General features: G+C 40.4%; 1 protein-coding gene across 2 annotated transcripts in view; it reads right to left on the bottom strand.

Moving 5' to 3' along the window:
- Vps41 (VPS41 subunit of HOPS complex) overlaps window positions 1-27,363 on the bottom strand; it is a 151,308-nt gene that overhangs the window by 29,341 nt on the left and 94,604 nt on the right. For both annotated transcript variants that reach the window (XM_028789244.1, XM_028789245.1), the window contains exons 11-19: window positions 17,233-17,330; window positions 13,202-13,331; window positions 11,604-11,719; window positions 10,342-10,398; window positions 6,590-6,651; window positions 5,565-5,646; window positions 4,285-4,377; window positions 3,244-3,371; window positions 1,881-2,025 (exon numbers count right to left, since the gene is read on the bottom strand). In XM_028789244.1, the coding sequence (XP_028645077.1) occupies window positions 1,881-2,025; window positions 3,244-3,371; window positions 4,285-4,377; window positions 5,565-5,646; window positions 6,590-6,651; window positions 10,342-10,398; window positions 11,604-11,719; window positions 13,202-13,331; window positions 17,233-17,330 (911 nt within the window). The remainder of the gene's footprint in view (window positions 1-1,880; window positions 2,026-3,243; window positions 3,372-4,284; window positions 4,378-5,564; window positions 5,647-6,589; window positions 6,652-10,341; window positions 10,399-11,603; window positions 11,720-13,201; window positions 13,332-17,232; window positions 17,331-27,363) is intronic.

The following is a 27,363-nucleotide window of genomic DNA, read 5'->3' on the forward strand; positions in this document are numbered from 1 at the left end:
GTTTTGCTGGACAGGCTTGCCTCAGGCTGTCAATTTGTCAGGCTTTGGGCTTAGCTTGAGAAGGTCTGCTCTTCTCCATCTCAGTTCAGGTCACCTATAGAGAGTTCCCATGGTTCTGCTGTGCTCTGGCTCAAATATCTTGGTGGGTAGTAGGCAGACTATGGGAGTTGCAGGTGTACTTAAGACATCCTGCTCTTACTGTTGCCCTTTCTCGCCCTGTGCTTTGACTTGTAATCTCGTAGGATTTTCTTGCTCTTTGCCCCAGGTAGTAGTTTCCTAGTGTCTGTTCCATATAGCTTATTAGTCTTTTGATTTTGTTTTGTTCTCTTTGCTTCTAGAGGGTTCCTTCACTCTGTTCTTTGACTTGCCAGAGTGGGAGGGAGAACTCCCCTGTTCCCTGCGGCTTTGTTCAGTGCTCTGGGTGCAAGTGTGTAGGTGTTCCTGTGGCCTAGCATCCCACACTGCTGTGTTTATCTAGTCTTTTATACTTGACTAACACTGTGATCTTCTGCTGCCTTTCCATAATTTTCTTCAATTTTGGAGACACAAGAAAGTGTGCCTGTTCCTCAGCTGCCATCTCCTTTCCTTCATCAATGACATGCTTCTTTGTATTCCTTATAATCAGAATCTCCTCCCCCCCTGCACCCCCCCCCCACACTCCTGAATGCCTGGGGCTGCATGATTCTCTGTAGGCCGATAGCCCCAACTGATTAGAAGCAACTCTGAGGAGAAGCTGTTGTGAAGACTACTGCTGCACAGAGCATCCTCCAGTGTACATTGCTGCACAGAACATCCTTAGGTGTAGTGTGTTCCTTGTGTAAATGTGCTCATCTTTCCGGAGCTTGTAGAGAATACTTTATAATTTATTTTCCAAATAGAAGTCTTGTGTTAGTACTTTTAATTAGATTCATTTTTACAATGACTGGAGACAAGCAAAAGAGGGAAAGGAAGGGACAGGCAGAGGCACAGAGGAAGAAAATGCGAGAAAAAGGGAGAGAGAGGGTGAGTTGACAAGAGAAGGAGAAAGAGAAAGGGGTAAGGAAAGGGAGAGAAGAAAGAAAGAGAGAAAGGGAAAGAGAAGAGGAGAGAAAGGGGGAGAGGGAGAGGGAGAGGAAAAGAGAGAAAGAGAGAGAGAGAGAGAGAGAGAGAGAGAGAGAGAGAATGTGTCACTTTGTTAAACCTCTTGTGAGCTGTTCAGAGTGTATAAGAAAGTTAACTGAGCAAACCAGGAGAAGCAAGGCAGTAAGCAACATTCCTCCATGGTTTCTGCTTCAGCACCTGACTCCAGATTCAGATCTTGAGTTCCTGCCCTGGCTTCCCCCAATGGTCGGGGACAGAGTATAATAAGCCAAGTCAACCTTTTCCTTCCAAGTGGCTTTTGGCCATAGTCTTTATCACCACAAAACACACACTAGGACAGGGTCTAAAGTTTAGACTCTAAACAGAAATTGATTTAAATTTTCATGTTGAGACAAGGATTAAAACAGTGCAATAAACCAAAGCATAGGTTATTTTTCTTTCCTATGAGTCATATGGATTATTTTTGTTTTTAAAGTTCAAATACCTCTGCCTAAGCACTACACTGATGTTGGAAGAGAGCTCAATGGAAGAAGCTATGCTTACTGTATTATATACAGGCCTTGGGTTTGACCCCCAGCTCTCTCCCACCACCACCACCACAAGAAAAGTGCCTGGCATTTAGCTGCAATGGCTTTCTCAATAACTATGCAAAGAAAGGCCTTCAGCTAACGTCAGCGGTGTGTGGTGTGTCAGAGGGCTCTAAGCATGGCCAGCATATGGTCAAGTGTGTGACTCACTTAGACAGGGAGCCACTGATTAACCTTTGAATAGTTAATACATAGTAATAAGAAAAGTATTACCTCTGAATCAAAATCCATTAATAAAACAATTTTATCCTTGATGGAGCTAAAAAGGTTATGCTTGTGTATCAGCTGGAAGACATCTTTATGTCTTAATGTTAAGTATATTTCCAGAGCATTGCCATAATTTTTGTCATAGGTGTACCTGGTAATAAAAAAAAATACTTATTAATGGTAATAATTAAAATGTACAGAGATTATGTTTCATAATCGTAAAAGCTCAAATAGTTGTTCAAAGAGAAGAGATTACTATGGCAGGTCTTCACTGAGATTTAAAATACATGGTCCCCTGGTACTCCTTTCAGAAGCCTGCCTTTCCTCTCAGCAAATTTACAAAAATGTATAGTATTCAAGTAATAACTGTTTCTTCTTGCAGCTTCAGCCTCCGCATTGTATAGAAATCTATATTCCAGACATGAACCTATGGTCCAGAATGAAGGAAAAGCTCTTCTTAATCAATAGAGGAATTGGCCTTAATTCCTGTATACTGTTCAGCTGACAAATGGGTTGTATTTCAGAAGCTCATTTGTAGGGGTGCTGTATAAAGCTGAAATATATTTTTCCGTTGAAACAATGTTTTCACACTAAGTCCTTCATGTAGGTGAGGAAAGCCAGCTGACCAGAAATTACCCTTCTGTTCATACTAACAGTGTTAAAGAATCCAGTGTCACCAGAAGACACTTGTGATAGAACACAGAGCGCTCTCCATTAGGATGCCACATCCATGACTCCCCGGTGCCAAGTCTCATGTGTCCTTTTCTCATTGTGCATCCTTTTCTCCAACTCTGACAGAATTGATCAGTGAGGGCAGTGTGAGGTTTGTGGGTCCTGAGGAAGGCATGTAGCAGCCCTTCCTTCTCTGAATGAGCTGTGGTACACCGTCTGGTGCCCTACACTGAGGCTCCTTGAGGGTCTAGCTCATCTTTGTGTTTCAGACATATAGCACAAAGTCAGATGGGAGTGCCCCCAAATGAAAACATATTCATCAAACATCACTTGCTAAGCCCCAACTTTCAAATCTGAAAGTATTGCTATTACAAGGTGAGTGTGCCCTGTAATCTTACAGATAAAGATTCTGGTTCAGAAAAAAAGCAACAGACTTGCAGACTTAAGAATAATAGAATCCAGAACCTGGCTCACTGGGAGAGCCTGAGGGAACCTGGTACTCTTCTGTCTCCTCACCAGGACCCATCCATACCACTACATTCTCCTGGCAAATAGATCACATTATAATTCAGCTTCATACATTCATCATCTAGTTACTCATTAAGACTTACACAAAGGATTCAAATTAAGAGTAGATACAGGAAAATGAAAAGGCCTCGTCCCCATTCTGGGATTTCAAGAACTAAAACATACTCACAGTTCTGCCAGTGTTTTCAATAAAGTCTTGTTCTGACTGTCCTTCTTCAGGTGGTCTCGAACTGCTTGAACTATCACAGAATTGTTATACAGATCTCCAGGCCACTCTCTGATCAATGTGGCGAAGCCCTACCAGAGAAGAACAGAAGAAAAAGAACACTCTTCATAGTGTGGTACTATAATGTTCACAATCTGCCCTCTCTTGCTCTTTATCCACGCCCCGATGCAGGCCATAAAAGGTTAGTGGATTATAAGAGCACCTTCACAGGGTCCAGCCCCTTGCCCATGAAGGATGAATGCTAAGTAACCACACCAGGCCTCCCGGGGTTTCTATCCTCTCTATTAGTCATCATGCCTATGCAATGAACTTTCCATAAATCGAAAGGTTCCATGCCAAGGGTTAGAGAACTTCCTGACTGGCAAAATGAAAGAAAAGAAAATGGAGAAGTTGGGACTCCAGAGAAGTGGTCCACCACTTCTGAGGACAGGTGAGGATGGCTTGACTCAAACTCACATTCTCCTGCCTTGGCTTCTTGAGTAGTTGGGATTACAATTGTGCACTACAGGGCTTACGTTTCTTCCATTTGCTTTTTTTTTTTTGCAACCTGATCTTTAGTATTTCTACAGGACAAAAATTTTCATGGGGAGTTCTTACAAAATGCTGCTACTTGATTCGTTATATGATTGATCACTCATTTAAAATTAAACCTTAAGATGAGAAAATGGAAAATAATACTTAAATTACTTCTATAGTGTAATGACAATGAAAATTATTTCTATCTTAGTGGTACTAATGAAGCAAACGTGACACAACACACAGGAGAAAGTTTCCAAGCCGAACAGTCAAGGCAGGCTTTCTTCAGCCACAGTCAGAACAGAAGGTTTCTGATAGGACAAGAATTAGTAGGATAACTTCGGTGATATAATTTAAAATCACTTTATATGAAATCCATGACACCAACATGAAAGCATAAAGCAGTCAAATTTCTAGGCTTCATAACACATACTGAGAACAAGCCTTGTTTGTGGGAGAATTCCCTACCTCATAATCACTTTCCAGAAATTCATGCAAAATCATTTCATAGATGAGTGGTTTCAGAACTGGGTCCCCTCGAGGTAAATAAGGACTAATTGCCTGGGGAGGAAGCAAAAGTCCTTTCAGGAGTGGTAAACATGCAGACAACATAACAGCTTAGTTTTAATCTTAAACATTTTAGGTATCTGGACACTTTGGAACATTAGGAAAAGATTCAAATAAACGCTGTTACCTAACAGGAGGCTACAAAATATTTTTGAAAGTGTGTGTATGTATGTATGTATGTATATATGTATGTATGTATGTATGTATGTATGTAAGAATCAATAATACAAAAGTGGTTGCATTAATCTTTATTCTTTTCTTCTTAATTCATGAAAATATAATTAGAAGAATAACTATTTCTTTTAACTTTCCTTATACTTGGTGTAACACATCAATTAATACTTTAAAACCTAACCATCTTATGAAGCAAGCATGCCACCAGCATGTGAGACTGCCACCAGAGTATGACAATGCCACCAGTGTGTGACACTGTCACTAGTGTATGACAATGCCACCAGCATGTGACAATGCAACCAGCCATGTGACAATGTCACCAGCATGTGACACTGCCACCAGTATATGAAAATACCACATTAAAGCCCATTTCTTTATAATTTAACTTTTAAAAAAAGATACAAATGTTAACAGTATATTCTTAATTCCAATAGAGTATTCAAAAGGCTTATAGATGATGAAAATTTAAAAATCCTTCAAACAAATAAAAACTGGCTGACTGGTCTGCATGATGTGCCCCAGGTGTAGAGATTGTCATCAGAGCTACAGTCAAGCGTCTTGCAGGTGACAGAATATCCAAGTGCGGAGAATGAGCTCATGGCATATCACTTGCCTAACACTTCTGAAGCCCTTGGTGGGGCCCAACACAACAAAAGAAAAAGCAGAGAGAGAAAGAGAGAGAGAGAGAAAGAGAGAGAGAGAGAGAGAGAGAGAGAGAGAGAGAGAGAGAATATTAATTTAATTCTTAAGTAAATTTAAAAAGTGTTATGCTGTAAAGTCTACTAAATGAAATTACAACTGCTCCCCAAGATCACGCCTAAACACAGCACCTGAATGACACCAGTACAGGGTAGACATGTATACATTTGATCCAAACATAACATAAAGGTTAACTCTTCTTTCATGATAATACACACTTCCCAACCACAAATTGCTTTGCCTCAATTTTATTCCCTTTTTAATAAACTGTAGTGCAGAACTTAAAGGTTAAGATAAAAATAACTTACTTTAAGCTGTCCAATTTCTTTAAATTTGTAAACTTCGTATTCCCAGAGGGATGCATTTTTCCCAAGAATTTTCTGGCATTTTCTGGGAGCAAAAACATTGCAGGAAGAAATAAAATGTAAATGAAGGAACAGAGATAGAGTAAGTGGACATTTCCCCAGCAATTTAGGCAACCCTCTTCCTACAACTCTGACAGGGCTTTAGTGTTAATGAACATGAAGGTGTCACCATTACTCATCTGACTAGAGATGGAGTTGATGGAAACCATGAAAGCTGTACAAAATAGCTATGGGAAAAATGGGCCTCTTTCACATGACTGTGGTTTCCCCTGACTTTCCTATTTATTCAGAAAGCACTGCTGGTTTGGACTTGTGTAGGGAAACTCACTATAGCTTAAGTGCCAGGTTCTGCCAAGTCAGCTTTAAACAGTAGATGAAAAACAAACTTAGAAAATCAGATGCCCAGCCTACTACACTATTTGCAGGACTGAGTCTCAAATAATCTCAGGGCACTGAAGACAGGCCTGAAGGCATCTTACAGGCTTCATCATTTTCATTCAGTTACTACACTTTTGTGAAAAACTATTTCCTTTGAACTGTATAGAGATGTACTTTGCTATAATTATTTTCCAAAGGAATGTATAACAAAATTGGCCCTAGAAACTGGAGGGTACACAGAGTGCTTCCCTTAAGAGCTGTAGGCAAGTCTGCTTCCTCTTTCTAGAGTGACGGAGAAGGCATTCTAACTCCGGTGTCACCTTTAACACAAGCCTATAGGCAGACTCTGCCTCCCCACTGCAGGCTATGCTGTGGGAACTTGGACTGGGCTTATGTGGTAGAAGGTGACAATCTGCTAATATCCACAGTCCTTTAATTCTATCCAGGAGGCTAGTGTCTTACACCAAACCTTTTTATATCCTTTAGAAAGATATGAAAAAAAGTCAATTGCAAAACAAGAAAGAAAACAGAAGTGCACTTATTTTTGTTGTCACTGTCAGCCATAAATAACTTGAAGAAGCCGTCATTACCGTGCAGCCATGTCATACTCTCCTCTCTCCACCAGGTGGTTTACATATGCCAACCCAATATCCTATAGAAAGGCAAGCGAAGTAAATCAACAATGCAACTAGAACACCTAAAGAGCTGAGTGTCAGAGTCGACAGGACACAGGGTTCTCTGAGAAGCACTGGCAATATCTGTCTATGTCACGGCTTGGGTGATGTCACCCCTCAGCACATTTAGATTTAAATGCATTTTTATTTGTTTTATATAAATTTTAATAATTTAGTTTTAGAGATCTAGTCCTGTTTCCATATGAAAATCTTCTAATATCTTTCCAGAGAAAGTCCCTGAAACTAGAAACACAGCCTAAAGTTGTCATTGGATATAAAGGTCTGTTTCCAGTGTCTTCTCTTAAATATGGCCTCTTCCAGAAGAAGGCTAAAGACATGCAAGAAAATGAAGTGGCAGGCTATCATCCTATGGGATGTAGAGACAGCTAAAATCAAGGGTCATTTAAATAGTAGTATGGACACGTAATACAATAGAAGCTTCCTAACACATACACACAAATGAGGGTGATATAAATAAAATTGCAAATAATAGGGGAGACAGAGCCCAAACTGAACATTTCTTGGTACCAAATGAAGCTTCAGTACCAGAATTGGGTTATATCTAATTCTGTTGTTGGCCAAAGGGTCTCATGGGAACACCCAAACACCTTAAGCTGATGCTAACGCTATAAGTTGCTCTTCACAAACTGACAGTAAGGCCTCCGTGCTGAAGACAACATCTACACAACTCACTGAACATGGAGAAGTCATGCCCAGAGAAAGCTTAACTCCTACTGGCTAATGTTCTTGGTACAAGAAAATACGCTGCACACCACCAAAGGAGAAATGTAAACACCAACCCAGCTACCTTTGTATTTACAATAGTGACCTGCCTTCAAGATATGATAGTATAGTGATGGCACAAAACTTGCTGGAATACTAACCAATATCTGATTTGAATTAAGGCCCATTCCATGAGATGGAACCCATACCTGGTGAGTATGTATAGCACTTGGTCTTAGACACCAGAGTCATCTCTGAATATCTTGAAAGAAGTTACACTGCGCTATAGGAAAAGTTCTATGCATGATTAATATAAATGGAAATATCACCATTATTAGACTATTAAATGTCTTCCTTAATGACTACTAGATGAGAAATTATGTTTCCTACTTAAAGGAATTTTCTAAAATCAGACCACTGATCTTAGTATCCGAGGTTTTTTTGTTTTTGTTTTTGTATCAGTGTATTTAATATTATTTTTTGAATGTGGCTGTTTGAATTTGTTTATGTGTGGGTATATGCATGTAAACATGTGGGTGCTTCTGTGCCATAGTAAAGATCAGAGGACATGTTGTGAAAGTTGGTTCCTTCCTTCCATCAGGTGGGTCTCAAAGATCAGACTCAGCTCAACACTTAGCCATGGTGGTAAGCACCTTTACCCACTGAGCCATCTCACTGGCCCTTTTGCCAAATTTTAAAGCCAAAGCTTCTCTGTTGGGTGCCAGATGTAAAAGTGACTTTTATTTCTTCAGACTAAGGGTTGAGATGAGAGCTGCACTCAAGCTGTACAGATACGTGGCTTGGGCTGAGCCCTGTGTGGTTCTTTCTCTGCTCTACCTATCTCTAGGCCTAGGCCTGTAAGCTTCTAGCCTCCATACCATCTAATCTAGGCCTAAAATGTCCCAACCTCTGAGGTTATTGCTGAATAAGCTCACTCTTTCTAGTTCTTTCTGAACTCTGGCTGGCTGGTTCAACTTTTCTGTTGTGGCTCAAACTCTTCTCCAAGCTGACTGATTCAATCTGGCTTCTCTCAGCGGCTTACTGAATTGCTGTGTTTGGCCTCAAACTAATAACTCTGGCGATTTGTTCTAATCTTTTGACTCCTTCTCATTCTCTAGCTTCAACTGCCTATGCTGGCCTGCACTGAACTGCATGAGCTCATGAATGAACTCAACTCCACTGCACTGCACTCACTACACTGACTCCCAACTGACTTACTCTCCCTTGTGCTGTTTTAAATAGCTTCTCTTTCCTGTGCTGCTCTCATGAGAGGTGGGCATATTCTATCTCCAACTCATTCTGTCGATCTTTCTCTTACTGTGTCCCTCATTCTGGACATTTCCTCTTGTTCTGTACTATTAATGCTAAGGACTACACTCTGTCCTAGCGCAAGCCTTTCTAAATGTCTCTCACAGAATACTACAAGCATCACCTGACACTGGAGCACACTGTGAGTTTTCACATGATTACCTTAACTCCCTATGCCGCAAGGAAAATAAACAGCATGAGCATAGAATTCTTTCATATTACCAAATCCAGGGTGATTACCAGCAGCTGAACTTGTCTGGCTTTTTGACCTGCTCAGTTAGCTACACAAGCATTTAACTCCCTTTCTTTTGAATGGGCTCCAGTCAGCTCCCAGCACATAGCCTACTGCTCCTTCTTCTCAATGTGTTTTGTATACATTTCCTTTAAATAACTGTATTTCTGATCCTCTGTCCTCCAACCCTACATACTTGCCATGAGTGGCCCTCTCCAAACTCAGTGGAAGGCTGATGTGTTTGTTGCTGGCAGTACTCTATCGACTTTGACTCCAACAGCTTATCTTCACTTACACTGCCCTGAGCAGACCTCATCTTACTACACAAACTACACTAAGGCTTCTCTTAAGTGATCTTCATACCAGTTGGCCTCCCTCTGATCCTCTCTCCATTACTCTGCCATTAAAACAAGAGGTTAAATTATCTTCTGCATGTTCAAAATCAGAACCATGTTTTAAATAGCTATTTGCTTTCAGAATCTAGTCTAGCTTTACCTATACCATAATTTTAAAAATTATGTATGTAGTTAGTTCATTCAACTGCATCACATAACTAGAAGCCTGAACCCCTTCAGTCTCTGTACCTTCGATATACCACACTAGGTTACAAGGCCATCTTCAGTTCCAAAGAATTACTATTTTCCTCAACTGTGCCTAAAAATAAAATATCTCATTTTTCTCTCTTCCTTTTATTAGTTTATTGTTTTGCATTGTTCAGGAATTAAGGTTTATATACACAGTTTTACAGAGAATTTTAAGATGAAGAAAGTAATAGAAATTTGTGTGGAAACCCAACTACCCATAGAAGGCTGAGTTTCTAGTATTCATTTGTAAACGAGGGCAATGGGCTCAATGACGTAACTACCAGAGTCTTCACATGTGGAGGATATAATTTCCTGTCAGGTCTCTGCCTGCAAACTCACTGTCACACTTAGCAAAGAAATTGGTTTCTAGCCATTGTACTTTTCCAGCCTCCAAAATGTAATAAAAATGTATTTGATTTCCTAGAATAGTCTCCATAACAAAAGCAATTGAATTTGTTATCAGGCCATACCAAAGCAATCTAGTTTGAAGAGACCAGTCATGATACATTTTGTGATAATGTGATTTTACCTATGATTTAAAGAGGCTTCCACACGGTCAACTAGAGAGCTTAGTACTGAAAGAGCACTGCACAAATGCAGTTTCCAAATTTCCTAAAGCTACATCCTAGCAGGTGTTCAAGTCTCTTGTTTACAAGCAGAAACTGACTCGATAAAATGAAATATTCTGCTTTCCCAGGTAAAAGAATTAGTACAAAACAAATTATGAACAGACACAAAGAACTTGTTGTTCATTCCAAATCACTCTACTTCCTTATGAGTTAGTAAGGACAAGTCTGCTTAAATAATGAAGCTGAACTTACCAGAATCTTATGTCTTTTAATGTTCCTTTGGCTAATTTCAGCTGCCATCAAAGCTTCCTATGTTTGCACAAGTGTCATTAGAAGGGCCATGGGAAAAAAAGAGAGAGAGAAAGAGAGGACAGGATTGAGTGGGAGACAAAGGAAGTGCAAAGGAAGACTTTTTATTTAATTCCCACTTGAATGCATTCCTACATTAAGATCGCGGAATCACATTTCACATACAAGTCAACAAACGTGTAACAAAATCTCTTAGGCTTCAAGGAAAAACAGGATACCTGCCATTGACAAATACTGGATAAGGAGCACTTGCCATTCAAGTTTCAGAAAATGTAAAGAATGGACATTGTTTTCATGTCTACAACTAAGCTTATGGAAGTTGTGTATTTGTTTCATGAGTATTGGTTTCACATAAATATTTAACACATAAACAAATTTTATAAAATTTTACTTAATCTAGGGGGTGGAGAGATGGTTCAGCAGTTAAGAGTGCATGCTTTGCATTCATGCCGATCCGAGTTCACATCCCAGCATCCATGTAACAAGCCAGTGTCTGTCTCTCCAAATGCCTATAAGCCCAGTTCTGAGGGCAGTGATACAGAGGGTAGCTACACTTGCTGTCTTCTAGATTAGCAGAGAAGACCTGAGGACTGGATTCAGGGAAAGACTGCCTCAAAAAGAGTAAGTGGAGAGTGGTAGAGGACATACAGTACCATCTTCTGTGCAGATAAACAAGTATAAGCACACATGCATACATGTACATACATTTACACAGATACGCACATACACAAATAAGGAACTAAATCAATATAAGAAACACTTGAAAAATGAATTAACCTAAAGCAATATGGTAATAGCTTGTCTAAGCTCAGAGAAGTAGACAGCATTGTTTTACCCAAATTAGTTCAAACCATTCTAAGAAAGAATAAATTTGGTATGTTTCCCTTACATAAAATAAGCAATTTTACCAACATATCCAAAGAGAAAACTCTGAAACACTTTAGGGAAATAATCATAAGAACGTTAGTATGTCAGCTCTGACTCCCCCTCTCTGAACCACACATCCTTCCCCAACACACCCACCAACAGGAAAGCTTGTAAACTCACCTGCATGCTTTTGTTCACTAATTTCTAAGAGAGAAATTATAACATAGTTTTTGGTTTGAAGCACACTAACTCAATATGAAAAATTTACTATAAAAATCTTTTTTTCATTTCTATTTTCAGACAAGTCAATACTTTCAAGAAAGTAAAATCAAAGCTACTTCATATTTCTTCTTCTCAAGGAGCCAGTCGATATGATCATCCTGGTCTCGTTCCTTGGCTATGACGACATCTCTTGGACTCACGACGTAGAAGAGTGATTCCCCTTCAGAGTATTCTTGAAGGAAGGAGAGAAAGGACAGTTTGGGTGACTCCATAGTGGCAATAGTATCAGGGGATGGAATTAGCCTACAATTTTAGACTCAACTGTCAATTATCTCTCTCTGCAGCCAAGTGTGCTTGACTGTGCTGGAAAGTCAAGGAGGATGCACATGGCAACATGGACTGCTCTTAAATGCACCGGTGTGAAACTATTCAAAAGAGAAGCAAGGAGAAAGAGCTACAAGAAATGACTATAAATTAACAATCACAAATAAGGTAGGCTTAAACTTTTAAGTTTACTACATTAACATTCAGACTTCAGATGAACAAACAGAATTCGAACTGACCGTGCTAGCGCATACTGGACTTTATCTACTGTGTATAAACCTTATTTATGGGTACTTACAGTACTGCTCTAAGCTTGCAGAACAATTACATCTCACACTTAACAATAAATGTTTCCTCTTCACCAGGGTCAAGGCCATCTAATGCCTAACTGACAGATGCCCAAGCCCTGGGGACATAATCTATCATTTCAGCATGTTGCCAATGCTGAGCACCTCCTACAGAATTCAATTATAAAACCTCTCCAAAGGGTTTCTGAGCATACCACCAAGTTTGCTCTGAGCAAAATACTCAGACTATATGTTTTCAGTTCTGAATCATAATTGTTTTTGCAAAATCCAAAATATACTCTTACAGTTTTTAACTAATTAGAAGGTTCATATAAGAAGGACCAGATGTATGTAGAGTCATACATCATTTTTTTGTCCAAATGAAAACTAAAAATATTTTCATAAGATGTCTATTGTTTATAAAGCAGGAGAAAATTTCTAAATAGCTTAAAGTATTTCTTTTTCTTCAGTGCATTTTACAAGGATATGACAATGGGCTTGCTAGGCAGGACTAAAGAGCTCCTGAGCAGCGATTAAATGTATTCACCCACCCACTCTGCAAATATTCTGTGGTCCCTGTGATGGGGTGGGACTCTTTCCATCTCTCAGTACTCAGTTCCAAACAGAAGGACTCACTGCCACTTAGGTTTGCCTCCATTGCAAACCTTCCAGCAACACAAGGTTTGGACTGAGAGGGAAACAACAGTCATTTTGTTTGCTATCAAGTTAAATGTAACTTAAACAGAACAGGGCTAGGATGTGGTGGGTGACAATGTTTACCTAGCATGTTTAAAGCCAAGGGTTTGATTCCCAGCACAGCAAACATAGCTAGCTGACTAGCTGGTTTGATGGAACAACACAGAAAAACACAACAAGGAATAAATTTCTCACCTTGATTCCTGTCCTATGTCTAACACTCCTTTTTGCTATGAGCACTCAGAAAAGACATGTAGTATTTCTGAATCCAGAACCCTGGCTCTTACTGGTAGAGGCCAGCCCAGGTACTGTCTAAAGTCCTGTCAGTACCTATATTTAAGTTCCCTTTGGGTAAGCTGAACAGAGTAAGCATAAGAAGGCATACAAGCAGATCTCTGCTGCCTCACCTAAGTGGTAATCCCTACATTCATTCTCCTGAAAGCCTCTGACTGTTAAAGCATCAGATGAGATCTCTTCACAAGTCTCTGGAAGTGGTTGGATGATGTCCAATCTAGGTCTTGCACAGTATTCTCTTTCCTAGGAGAAAAACAAGAAAAGGCTCATTTTATTTATGTTTCTTAGGTTATACAAATGAACAAACTATCCGTACTTGTTTTGAATTTATCATTTTGGCACAAACACGACCTCAGTTCTAAAAGCGTGCCACAAGCAGCCACCTAATCCTGTCTTATTTTGTTATCATTTTGTGAAAATACACAGAATTATGACACTTATGACTGGCACAGAGTCCAGTCCTAACACAGTGGTAGCTGCTGAGAATCTTCATCACTTGATAGCATTTAGAATCACCATGGAAACATATTTCTGCATTCATGTATGAAGATGTTCCCAGAATTCAGTGAACAAGGAACAGGTCCCCACTACTGATGTGGGCTGCACCATCCCTGTGCTGTGTCCTGGACTAAAAGGAGAACACAAGGCACAAGCATCAGCCCCATCTCTCTGCTTCCACATGGTGGATTCGGTGTGATCAGCAGCCATCACAGGCCCCCACCAAGATAAGCTGTCCTGTCAAACTGTGAGACAAAGTGAAACCTTCCTTTAACCCAGTATTTCATCACAGCAGTGTGTAAAGGAACGGATCTGTGGTCAAACAGTAGCAAACACAGCTACACTACAGGTACATGAATATAAGGAATGGCAGGATAGTATTAAAAATGAGTTCACTATTCAAATCACTGTTAATATGACAAAGCTTACTAGGAATACCCAAAAGCCAGAGATTAAAATCCGTTCCTATATCAGATCTTGTTGAGACGGTGGAACTGCCTGAATCTCCACCACCTGATATAGAAGACCTTAGTTGCAGATGGCTGTTTAACACAAGCAATATGGCTAATGTGAAGGTGGAACTCAATTTTCAATTTGATTTACTATAATTAGCATAAATAGCCAGTGACTACAGTTTCTGAAAGAGGTGAGCTGACAGGTTTGAGGAGCAAGGGCTATGATACAGAGATCACTCACTCCCTGGGTTCTCAAACAATACCTGGAAAGTGATTAAGCTTTATTATTCTCAGTTTTATAGACAGAGACTGAGGGTTAAAAAATTAAGATTAAAGTTAAGTAAGTCAACGGTACGGTTGGGATGTTTTGGAAAACTGAAACTTATGGTCAACCCTAGACTTCTGGATCAAGTGGGTTCTGATTTGGTTTTGTGCTTTTGGGATATGGGCGTGACAGGCATGAACCTCTCCTGCCATCAACCTGCAAAGCAGCAACAGCACACACATTTGCATCTGGTATGGAGTGGGAAGGAGAGAAACAAACCCCAAAGCTCTATCTTTTACTTAAAACAGTGGAAAATGGATTTCTCTAAGCCCTTTTCTTAACCAAGAAGCCATTATACCAGCCTTGTATCTCACAATGGGGCTACATCTAATGACACTCAACTATATATACCATGATTTATCAGAACTTTGAAAAAATGTGAAGAAAAATTTCAATTTTTAACAAAAAATGGAGAAAAAAGACAGAAATATTTTTAAAAATTGGCTGCAATGAAAATGATTAAAAAAAAAAGTCAAAATCATAACAAAATGAAAACCAGCTGAAGTTTACTAAATCATACATGAAGCTTTGAAGGCAGCAGGTGTAGCTCAGGGCCAGGGCATCTACTAAGTATGTAGGAGAACCCTGCAGTTTGCTCTTTAGCACTGGGGTTAGGAAAGAAGAAAATTTCCTTTATATGTGTGAAGGGATGTGTGACTGACGTGACCTGTGTCACTTTACAGCCCTTGCTCCCAGTTGTATGGCCCATGTTCTCATCTATGAGCTTCTCAAGAGCGGCAATTTAGTTTTATCACCATCCCCTAGTACATGGGAAAATTCAATTCTTAAAACCTGTGCCTTATCAACGAAGGAAAGAAAAGCAGAGAATTGTAGAACAGCTTAACAAATTAGGACACTTTAGCTGGATAGAATAGCATGCATCTTCTAAACAGGCTCACAAGGAAAACCTCACACACACACACACACACACACATGCACACACATGCACGTGAAGTGACTAGAATAATGTACAGAAGAACAGAGGCCCTCAAAGGACCAGTGACTGCCAGAGTGAAGACAGGTGTGTGCACAGAAGGCATCACATAGGAAACACTTGAGGCTATTAATGAAAAGCCAATAGAAGCAGCCAATGAACATTTAATAGACACAGATTTTCAACATGAAAACAGAAATTGGTAATGGTGTGCCTGAAACTCACTGTCGTTCATCGGCCCTAATTTTATTGTTATTCTGTATTTAAGAACTGAAAACACACACTGATGTTATAGAAAGTGAATCTCCATATGCCACACACTAAGTAACTTCCTAGGCTCTTACTTCTTCCTCTGAAAAGGCATTCTTATGGAGTCTGCCCTGTGAAGATAGCCTTCCTACTGTTTCCCACTGTTTTCTCCTTTCTTATACCCTTTATTAACACACGTTTCCCAGGTTTCCCTTTTTCTTTTCCTTTTTATTTTTTGATCAGTTGTTTATTAGGCTTTCCCCTTTCCAATTTTATTGCTTCTTCCCTCGTTTCGTTCAATCACATCCTCAATCTGCCCCACAGTCCTCATCAGAAAACACTGCTCTTAACTCCCCTAGGAGCCTCTGCCTTTCTGTATTTTCAAAGAATAAATAAAATAATAATAGACTGATGTCCTGAAATAGGGCTAGAAGCCAACCCTATTGATTTTAGGAGGTTTGAGGGTTCACTTATGTCTACAGCGTTTTCATTGCCTAGCAACATGGGCACCTAGAGCTTCAGTTACTATAGTGATGGCTTCCTAATGCAAGTGTTCTCTCAGAGAAAAGCTCAAGTGCAGCCACCACTTCTTAACAAGGGCTCCCTGGGCTTTTCTCCCTATTTTATTCCTCGCCATTTGAGGGTGCAAAACGGGGGGGGGGGCAGAGGAGGAGGAGGAAGTGGAGGAAGAAGTGGAGGAAGAAGAGGAGGAAGAAAAGGAGGAAGAAGAGGAAAAGGAGGAAGAAGAGGAGAAGAGGAAGAGGAGGAAGAGGAGGAGGAAGAAGAGAAGAAGAAGAGGAGGAGGAGGAAGAAGAGGAGGAAGAGGAGGAGGGAAGAAACAGGGAGTGTACACTTCACCTGCCTATTTACTGTGAAGGGCTAGAGAATCAATTGCAATGTTTTCTATACACAACACCCAAAAGGAAACCCTTTACAACAAGCTGTCCCTTCTCAGGCCCTGAGGCTGCCTCTCTCCAGTTCCAGCAGGGCCCCTGAACTCTAACAAAAGGCAAACTAGGAATGGCACTACTCTGGGCTTTAAAGGGAGCCTGGGTGTCGCTAAATCCCAGATGAGAGCTTCATTCCAATGTCATCAAAACAAAATTTGGTTTTCTCTGCTGCTTTCCGCTAGCAACACATTGCAATGTCTATCACCTGCACGGATAACTGAAGTAACAACAATCCTTTTTAAAGTAGGACCTGGAATCATCCAGCTACCTAGGATCCTCAGGCCTCTGAGAGGTAGACATGTCTGGACTCCAGGAAAGACAGAGCTGAGCTTTCAGAAACTCCCTCTGGGGACTGGGACCCTAGCTGTTGCACCAATCAGCTTCATCGCTATCCTCTCTGCTAATGCAATGGAAGCTTAGTTTCCTCCCCTTTCAGCATGAGGAATCCTTTATTCCTTTCAACTAAAATATCAAGTGACTGAGGAAAAAAAAAACAAAAAAAAGAAGAAAAGTCTGTCTTCTTTGTGCAGCAAAAGGAACAAAGGCAGGCAGTGAGTGGGGCTTCTGAAGGTAAATATACTAGTCTGCAGGGTAATTTCTGCTAGGCTTACTTCATAGGTCAGAAAGTTCTGCTTGGATTATAGCAATCTCCCCTGACAGGCAGCCTGACCTGGGTGTGATGCTAAAAGCCAACTCTTCCATATCCCTCCATACCTGGGGAGAAGATAATTACCGTTTTTTCTGAAACCTCCTTTACGTAGGAAAGTACAACAAGCTGATCACAGAGAGGTGCAAGTCCACTAATGTAGAATTCAGTTTCAAACTGAGACACTGCAAACAAAAGGCAGAAAAGATTCACCATTAAATGGAGCATAAAGGTGCACATGATGACAAAGACACAGCGACTCTGAATGCTACAATGCATTTAAAAATGCTTAAGATGGAAATAAAGCACACTCCCCTGATGTGATTATTACATACTGTGTATGTGTTGAATTATGATACTATACTAAATATGCACTGTAGTGTGTCTCATGTTAAAGAACTTTCACCCAGCAGCACTGAAAGTGCTTTACAAAAATCTGTCTCAGGAAAGACACCCAGAAACAGATCTCAAAGTTGACATTACAGACAAAAAAATGAACCTCTAGACAGCAAGTTATGAGTGTTCCACTGTGCCAGGTAAGTTAATGAGTGTCAATGCATCACATGAAGACTCTTTGAAACAATAAAACTTAACACTGATTATCCTTAATAATAAAATAATAATAAATTTTTTTCTTATAGGTGAGGTGCAGTGGTGCAAACAGTACAAGTTACATTTTTGTTATTACAAAACATTACTTTGGTTTTGGCTTTAGACATTTTATTGAAACATCTTTGCATACTTATATACTGAGAAAAATAATAAGCTTTTCAAAATAGTGTACTTAAACCTTAAGAAGAAACATTGCTATTATAAGTTAAGAACTATGCACCCTAAGGAAATGGTTCTGTGTGTGAGACTGGACTCTGCAAGCATGGGACTCTGAGTCGAAATCTCCAGCACCCACATCAAAGCCAGGCATGAACACAAGCATCTACAGTCCCAGATTTGAGGAACTGGGGTGGGAGAGGACAGGCAGATCCCAGAAGCTTGCTGGCCAGTTGGCTTAACTGAAATGGCAACCTCATTCAGAAGAGACTCTGGCTCAAGACAATAAGGCAGTGTCAGAGGAAGATACCCTACTCCCTCTTTTAGCTCCTCAGGTTCCAACACAGAGGACTGCTCTCACACGGTCAAATGCAACCACCACATACACAAGGAGTGCTTTCAGGCCTGGCAGTGAAGTGCACTCTCCCAACTCTCCACAGGCTAAGGAAAGAGGATCACGAGTTCAAAGACTATTACGGTATAGCATGAATTCAATGCCAGCCTAGGTAACTTAGTGAGACCTTACTTCAAGGCAAAACATACAAAAAGGGCTATGGACACAGCTCAGTGGTAGACTGCTTGTTTAACATGGATGAGAGACCACATCTAATCCCCATTCCTGGAGTTGGGGGAAGGTGTGTGCACTTATTTCATGCGGAAAGACTGATTCTGATGACTCCATGATGTAAAGTAGAAATCAGAATCATTTGCAGAGACAGTTTTGAGGAGGGATTCACTTGTGAGTGAACTCTCTGTTGGATTTAACCTATCACCCAAAAGTTTGGTAATTCAGCCAGCCTCTGATGTCCTGAGTATTTGCTGCACTTCTGGTTATCATCTCTGATGAACACACTTTCTTCTCCTGAGTAGGGAGAGCTCAGTGTGTCATGCTAGAAGCCATAGTGAATGCTTGTGCAGTCTGCAAAGCTGGGTCATAACTTCCATGGAACTGGACTTTAGAATCTATGTGTAAAATTTTCTCATCTGAAAAGAAGAAACAGGAGAAGAGTAAAACCTGACGTGCAGATGGAAGGAGGGCAAGAGAATGTCCTTCCTCCTTTCTCTTTCCTTGTTCATCAGGTTCCTTGGTCCTCCGGTCCTTGCTTATCTTACAGGCATCTTTATAATTTAACTTCTACATTAGAACAGCTGACCAAAAATGACTAGTATAAACTTTAAAAGACATAAGTGTTTTCAGGATGATCTTTTTAAGCCTAGGTTGGCTTTAAATTTGCTATGTAGCTGACAATGACTTTGAGCTCTGATGTTCCTGATTCTGTCTCCTAAGTGCTGTGGTTAAAGGAGTGGCACCATTCCCAGCCTACGTGTAGAGTAGTTCTGCCTTCTCACTGACTGGATGACATGAATGGGCTTGGTGTCCTGAGACACATTCAAGGGTGGGGCTTCTGGTCCAGCTCTCCCACTTACATTCTTTCCTTCCATACGCTTGGGCTGAGGATGTTCTATCAAGGCACAGAAAAACCGTTTTGATAAAGAGATAGCAGGGGAATGGTCACAAATAACCTTATTTAAGAACCATTTCCACATCACTCACAGTGTAGAGAAGGGAATGTCCAGGGTAGACAGGGTAGCTGTTTCTAGGGATGTTTCAGGGCAGGGTGTAGTGTGAGAAGCCATGAGAGAGAATGATCTACTCGGATCCACACTGGCATCAGTTACAGAGAAGGTGGTAATGTCATCCATCTAGAATAAGCAAATTAACAATAGAATTTGGTGGCCACTGTTCCTGCTATGCTGGTATAAATGGAGCTGAGTTCTGTCTTACTAAATCACGTCGGTCACTGAAGTGCTACCATGCAGTTTCTTTGCCAACAGGTCAGGGGAAAGAACAATAATCCAGAAATGCTACAGAAACCCTTCTCATGAAGGCCAAGAGGAGGCCTGTTTGTGCCTGTGTGCTAAACACATCCAAAAAAAAACCAGCATTAATCACAAAGGAGTGGTAGACACTGAGCTGTGAGGTCTGTGCCCTCTGGAGATCACATGGCCTCCTCAGACTACCTGACAGATAATGTGAGGCAATGGCTCCTAAAGGTAACTGAATTTATACCAAAGCCTGGTATCTTAAACACTAGCTATAAGGCATAGAACAGAGAACTTAGGACACTGTCCTATGCAAATCTATATTCTACACCCTGATTTCCTTAATCTACAATGCTTACATAAATAACAGAGATCTCATGATCTCTGAGATTCTGGATAGAAAGATTAATGTGTTCTCGATTAAAACAAGAGAAGACCGAAGGAGTTCACCTGCACTTAGCACTGAGGCACTAAGCCAGCACACTACCAACTGTGGATTCGTGATCACTTAGAGTAACAAAGAACCAACCAACCAAACAAACAAGCAACCAAAACTAACAGTCAGGATATTAGACATATAAGAGTTATCAGCATCTAGATAAAACTAAAACATTCCTTGTGTTGAGTCATTCCCTTACACCACACACTCTTCTTAGAGAAACAAAACGCATAGTGATAGCAACACTTGGTGTGACTCACAATGGAGACTTCTAACTGCCGTTACCTTAGCTGTGGCTACTCTGTCATCCAATGATTCCTCTCCAGTAATAACAACAAAAGAAAAAGAATACACACACACACACACACACACTTTCTGCTCTGAGTTGTTAGTGTGTGGAGGTGTCTGCAGCTACAATGCCTTAAAACACCACAGAAAGAACCTCGCTTTTCCATTATTCTTCTCCACAAAGGCAACAAAACAAGAATGTTTGTAGATCCAAAAATGCTATGTATTTTTCATATTACTGCTAAAATAAAGGATGGCTAGAGACATGGTTTCAGAATGGATGTATGTACAAAGAATAAATATTATTTCTACTTATGTAAAGAAAAGATTCTGAATTGTAAACATATATAAAATATCAAATGTTTATGGACTAAATTTATAAAATACCTTCTAACAATTATTGGGTTTTTATTTCAAAATAACAGTAGCCAGTAAAGTTTATCTTTCCTTATATTCCATTCTACACCACAGAACAATAATTTTAATAGTTTTAATATGTCTTGTCTTTTTTTGAGAGAAATGTACTTTGAAACTGGTGGTTTACAAACCTAATTGTGACAAAAGCTCACATTTAAGTAGTTTATCAGGACAAGATAAATCACAAAGACCAAACAAACTGTTGGGTTACACAGCTCATGGCTTGGAAGGGAAGGCTTGAGAGGAAACTAGTGTCTCAGAAGACAGAACCTGCACTTGAGATGGGGCACTGAGAAGGATAAGGCGTGGTTCTGGGGCTCTGAGGCAGTGTGCTGTGTTTCCTCATACAGTATGTTGCAGATGAACACCAGGTCTAGTGGGATCTGCAGCTGTGGCATGGCCTCATCCTGCCACAGTAGCAAAGGTTTCCGCTCTCCGGCGGATGTAGCAAACAGTGTAGACATACTGTAACAATCCGTGTACTGAGCTCACAGAAGACCAGCAACTGGACAGTAGTCTTGTCAGAAGAGAGCAACAGATGTCAGAATTTAAGGCCTTACTTTTTTTTCCAAATAGATGGCATATTGGATAATATAATCCAGAACACAGAGAAGTACAGGCAACATGTATACTGTACCACCAAGAACAATAGTTAAAGGTTTGAGATCTTTGTGATTAGAAAGTCCCGTCCTTTCCTAGAATTTTCTTTGCTACTATACGGGCAAACATAGTGCAGGGCATACAACTTACACCATCTTTTCTGGTCCCTTCCAGTCTCGTTGCCTCTCCCCAAATCCCAATCTATAAGGAAGAGCAACTGTGACTCTCACATTCCATTCTAGTTCCTTTGTATAAGTCATATAGCAAAGGATTCCCGCCTTCAACCAGTAGGCAAAAGCAGAAGCAAATTGTGCCCAGAGAGCTTCCAGTAAGTCTGGACACTTAGTTGGCATGCCAGTGGTCAGTGAAAACACCTTTAGAATCAACATTTTAATAGTGTCAGAGATCACTCTAAAGCAGACATACTGAAGTAAAACATGATACCTTGGTACCAGCCAATCACAGAGGTGAAACATGGAATTAAAGTTGCAGAGATCAGCTACTAGACAAAATAAGAAAAACATCCAGCCACACTGGGCCAAGAGTTCAGACAGTTCAGAGACCATTTAAGGCAGCTTGGGTTTCAACTTAATCCCAGATTCTCTAATTGGTATCTGGTACATTAATCTGCAATGTGTTAAACTTCAGCCACCATGAAGCAAGTGATAAAGATATTTCATTGGTAAGAGTATTAAGATAAAAGAGTATTAAGATTGGATAAAAGAAAGAGAAATGGTCAAGCATGCTAAGTAAAAATGTCTAAACCAAATGTTTACTTTTGTTCTAAGTATAAAATCACCTCAGTCATCAGCTAAACCCAAGTCACACACTAAATGACAGAGGATTTCTACTTTCTGAAAGGAGGGCAGAGTCACAGTCATTCCTGGCTCCCAGTCCCAAGTACCCATGGTAAGTGTGCTGCAGAAATTCATTCACTAACATGGAGCATGAAAAACTGTGTTTCTCATCTAAGAATAAAATAAGGAAAAAAAATAACTTCATTTCTCAAAATAAGGCACTTCTCTGAAACAAACTTTCAAAAACTTCAGGCATCTAGTTGTTCGGCATATAGGCACATAGCATCACCACTGATGAGTGCGGGGCCTGTGGATTTTGGGAAATTCCTATCTGGTGGATCTATGAAGTGAAGGCTGAGGAGGCAATGCTGGGAGCCCTTATGAGATGCAGGTTCCTTCTGCTGTTCTTTGTCTGCTGTATGTTTTTGAGACAGTGCCTTACTCTGCAGCTAGCTGCCCTTGAGCTCATTATGTATCACAGGGTAACCTCAAACTTGTGTCAACCCTCCTGCCTCCGATTCCTACTGTTGGGATTACAGGTTTGAGCCACATCTGGCTATAGAAACAGCTTTGCAATAGGAATGCCTGAGTTAAAGGGCTTTTGCTTAGGAACAGGACAATCTTTTATAGGTTACATGAGCCCCTCTGAAAAATTTCTTTACTTACAGAATGGGAATAATACCATCTACCTATGGAATACTGTACATATTGAATGACATTCTGTTTGTAGTATATTTAGCATTCTGGCTAGTGTGTATGTGTGTGTGTGTGTGTGTGTGTGTGTGTGTGTGTGTGTGTGTGTATAGACCAGTTAGGCTGTCCAGTTTCTACCTTTCCCCTTTCTACCTCATGCTCCTAAGAAGGATTCTCTCAGTAAACCCAGAGTTAGGCCAGCAAACTTCACACACTCTCCTGTTTCCACTGACACCACTATGGCTATGACATGACATGGCCAAGTTCACATTTCTATATAGATTCTGGTGACATAAACTCAGGTCTTTCTGCGTAGATAGCAAATACCTTGCCAACTTGGATATCTTCCCAGACTCACACATCAGATTTCCTATAACACTATTAATAACAAATATCTGCCAGGTGGTGGTGACACATGCCTTAAATTCCAGCACTCAGAAGACAGAGCCAGGGACTTCCGGTCTGGGCCCGAGCATAGAGCAGGTCACAGGCGGCAGCTCCATACCCAACCCCAGAAAACCGAGAGAAACAGGGACTCCCAGGAGCTTGAACTCACGCAGCATCCCAGGTAAAAATGAATCACCCGTGATGCCTGCTGTTAGAAGTTCTAATCCAGATGTGCCAGAAGCCAGGACCCTCGCCCTTACCCTCACCCCCTACCTTTCCCCACCTGCACAATGTGCCCTGAAGCTTGGCAACTGCAAGATCCTGCTTGGCAACTGCAGATAGACTCAAAGCAGTGTACCATATCTTCTGAAGACTAGCAGGGAGACCATAACTCAAGCAGTGTACCATATCTTCTGAAGAATAGCAAGTAGATCATAATTCAAGGCAGTGTACAGTATAGACCATGACATATTTCACAGCAGAGGGCAAGAAGATTCTGTACTTTTCCACAACCTGGCCCCTCTTACCCCCTCCCCTTGTAAAACATGCTATAAAAAAGCATTTCATGTTCAAAAAAAATTAAATAAATAAAAAAAAGAAGACAGAGGCAGGTGGATCTCTAAGTTCAAGAATAGCCTGGTCTGCAGAGAGAGTTCGGGTTAGTTAGGGTTACACAGAGAAACTCTATGTCAAAAAACCAAAAGACCAAAGCCAAACCAAATCAAAACTAAACCAAACCAAAACCAAACCAAACCAAACCAAACCAAATCAAACCAAACCAAATATCCATATTCACAGTACTATATGCAAGTCTTTCTATCATACCAAGAGGAAGACTGAATAAAGACAGATTCCTCCAGAGCAAACACAGTCTAAGTGTTTAGACTAGGAAGTGTTATAGCATTTACAGTCTAAGTATTTAGATCTTAAATTACTGCATTTACTGCAAGGTGCTTTTTCATACTTAAATTCTTTTCATAATGAAGTATTAGGGAAAATCTAATGCAAAATAGAAAAGTAAACGGAATACAAACAGGAAGTTGAACAGAAAACTATTCAAAACTATCTCAAATAAAAATACCTGGAAAGAAATTCCCACCTCCTATGGTTCTTACTGAGACTTTTATTAAAAAGGAAAAACTAAGTCACCTGTGTGCAAAAAGAACTACCTCATTGCTCTCAAGTGTAGGTCAAAATGACAATAAACGTATGAAAAAAGACACTTAGATCTAAGAAAGAATTATCAGACAGCTCTTCCAAACCATGTAAACAGATTGTCAATTTCCTGGTCACTGTGTTCCAAATCAATCAAGAGGCTGAACACAGGATGGCATGCTAAGCTTCCAGACCACAGTGCATAACCAGTTAGCTGGAGATGATGACAATGTTTTATGAAAGGAAAAATAATGTGACTTCTCATCTCCTCCTCTTTACCCAAGGGTTCTCTGACATTCTGTGTAGGTCTTCCTGTAGTTTGTTAGCTTGGATGTTTTGTTCAGCTTCCATATGAAATCACGGAAGACAGGCACTGATCTCATCACATAAGTCATCTGTTGCTGGCAGAAGACACTAGAAAATGATTACAACACCAACTTATCAAGGAAGCATCATCTCTCCAACTACTCTTCCATAAGAACTTGATGCCTGGGAATCTTTTGAGAATATGTGAGACCCACATACGGTTAAAGGAAGCTGTGTAGGCACAGAGCACATCTACTTCCACAATGTAACTTGGCAGAACAAGGACATTCCAACACTCTGCACCAAGAACCTCTTCATGGGACAGAAACTGTCCAGAGGCCCTATTTATTTTTAATCATTATTATTTTTCATTTATAAGAACGCTGGAGAAAAACACTTTTGCTTACCTTTGTGATTCTAACTTATAAGTATCTGGCTTCTCACAGATCTCTCACCTCAGAGATTTTCTTTAATCTCAATGCCATTGTCATACCACTGAAAGAGAGTGGCTCCCTGACAGGGATAAAGCAAATTCCATTCTAAACTCCCTAACACTTCCTTTCCCTTATCCCACTCAAGGTCTCTCATACTAACGCCATGCCTCCTGAATGGGAATGGTTTATGGTACTTAACCCCTAACTACAGTGGTCAAATATCAGTAACGTACTCACACAAATGACAAGCTACATTCCTATATTTCCCTAAAAATTTTCATATCCTTAAAAATTATCAGAGCTTTTTGTTTTGCACCATAATTATTCAATAACATCTCTTGGGATGGTATGTATCAAGATGTTCAGAAGCTTCCCCTGACAGGCAAAGGAGAAGTGAAGTAGAAGTGGGAGACTCTCAAGCAAATACCCTTCTTGTAGCTAGAAGTCTGTCCTTGATCCTTGGCTTTTCTCAGTCCCACACTCCCAACAGGCACACTGCTCATACTCAGGAAATCCGAACTACTGATCTTTCCTGGAGGTTAAAAACATGCTTAAAACTCTACAAACCATTCTTCTGACTTCAAGAGCAGAACAATCCAGATGGAAAAGCTCTCACCACACAAGGCTAGTACATAACACACGGCAAACAATGCTTGCAGTACTGTGGAGAAACAGAGCAGTACCACACTTCCACAACATCCACCATCCAAAGGCACAAGCAAATTTTACATCCAACTTTAATATGGCAAGACTTATTTTTGCCCATCAACATAATGGTATATTATACTCCACACAGGTGCTTCTCAGAGGCACTGAATCATTCAACAACATTATTATGTAGTACCTTCTATGATGTTCCAGGCCTTCAAGACACAAAGTAAACAAAAAGGGTCCAGTGTGTGCTTACATTGAAGTGACACAGAAACACACCAAATAATCAAGATCCCAACAACTGCTGCAGCTGCATAGCTAGGGGCAGATGAATCCACACCGAATGGGTGGGTTTGAGCTGGTCAGGCAGAACAAGTGGGTTTTCTCAGGAAAGCAATTGACCCAAGGTATGATTAAAAGTTGGTGAAGAGTAAAGAAGCAAGAAGAGTGTTCTAGATAGAGGGGAAAGAAGTGTAGTGAGAATTATGGAACTCCGGTTTCTTTTAAAAAAACAGAAATATTACAAGAATATGTTTGTCTTTTAATCTTAGGTATGGGATTAAAATCAGCTGAATATGATTTGCTATAGCAGAGGCATGATTTTGGCAGCTGCCAATAGTCTCTGCGATTGTATGATGGTAGACGTTCTGGAAAGTTTTCAGAGGGTACATTAATGCTAGGGCTAACCCCTGAAAGGCGGAATGGTTGGTTGCAATTTCTTAGTAGTTCTGATCAAAGAAGAAAGAAATCAGATTCAAGGACACCCTTCTCTCTCTCCCCTCTCTCCTTTCTCTCTTATCTAGTGATAAGAGTAAAATCAAGGAGAAAGGGTTGGGAAAAAAAGGAACCCACAAAATAGCTAAGACTGGCTAAAAGAAGACCCTAGATCTGTGCAGGAAAGTCACTGTGGCTGTAGCACTCAGATCACAAAGAAGCTTGGTGGGAGCTGTTGCTAGGGAGATAGGGATGGGCACCACTGTTGCTAGGGAGATAGGGATGGGCACCACTTTTATTGTAATAAGAAACTAGACTGGAGCTGGAGTGGAGCAGACAAAACTGAAAAGGCAGTTATAATGCTCCAAACAAAAGACAATTGGGGCCAGAGCAGTGGTGGCAACAATGAGTACTGAGAAGTTTCAAGTCAAGACGAGCAAGGGTCAGTACTGTACTAGGTACATGCAAGCATGAACTCACACTCTACCTTATGTATTATATAAGGTTACAGCCACCTTATAACATTCTTTCCCACATTTTATACATGAAAATATTGAAACAGCAGAAATCTGTCTGAGGTAGGTCCTGGTGGTAAATATTACAGCAGGGATCCAAATTCACAATATTCTGACTTTAAAGCCCACTACGAAGTTATTATGAGAAAGATAATGTTTGTCTATTTGGGGAAAGGTGTTCTTTCCACAGTGAGTTTCCAAAAGTTGAAGGCTTTTTGGACCCATTTTAT

The sequence above is a fragment of the Grammomys surdaster genome, unplaced genomic scaffold (assembly GCF_004785775.1).
Source record: "Grammomys surdaster isolate TR1022 unplaced genomic scaffold, NIH_TR_1.0 125807, whole genome shotgun sequence".
Lineage (NCBI taxonomy): Eukaryota > Metazoa > Chordata > Mammalia > Rodentia > Muridae > Grammomys > Grammomys surdaster.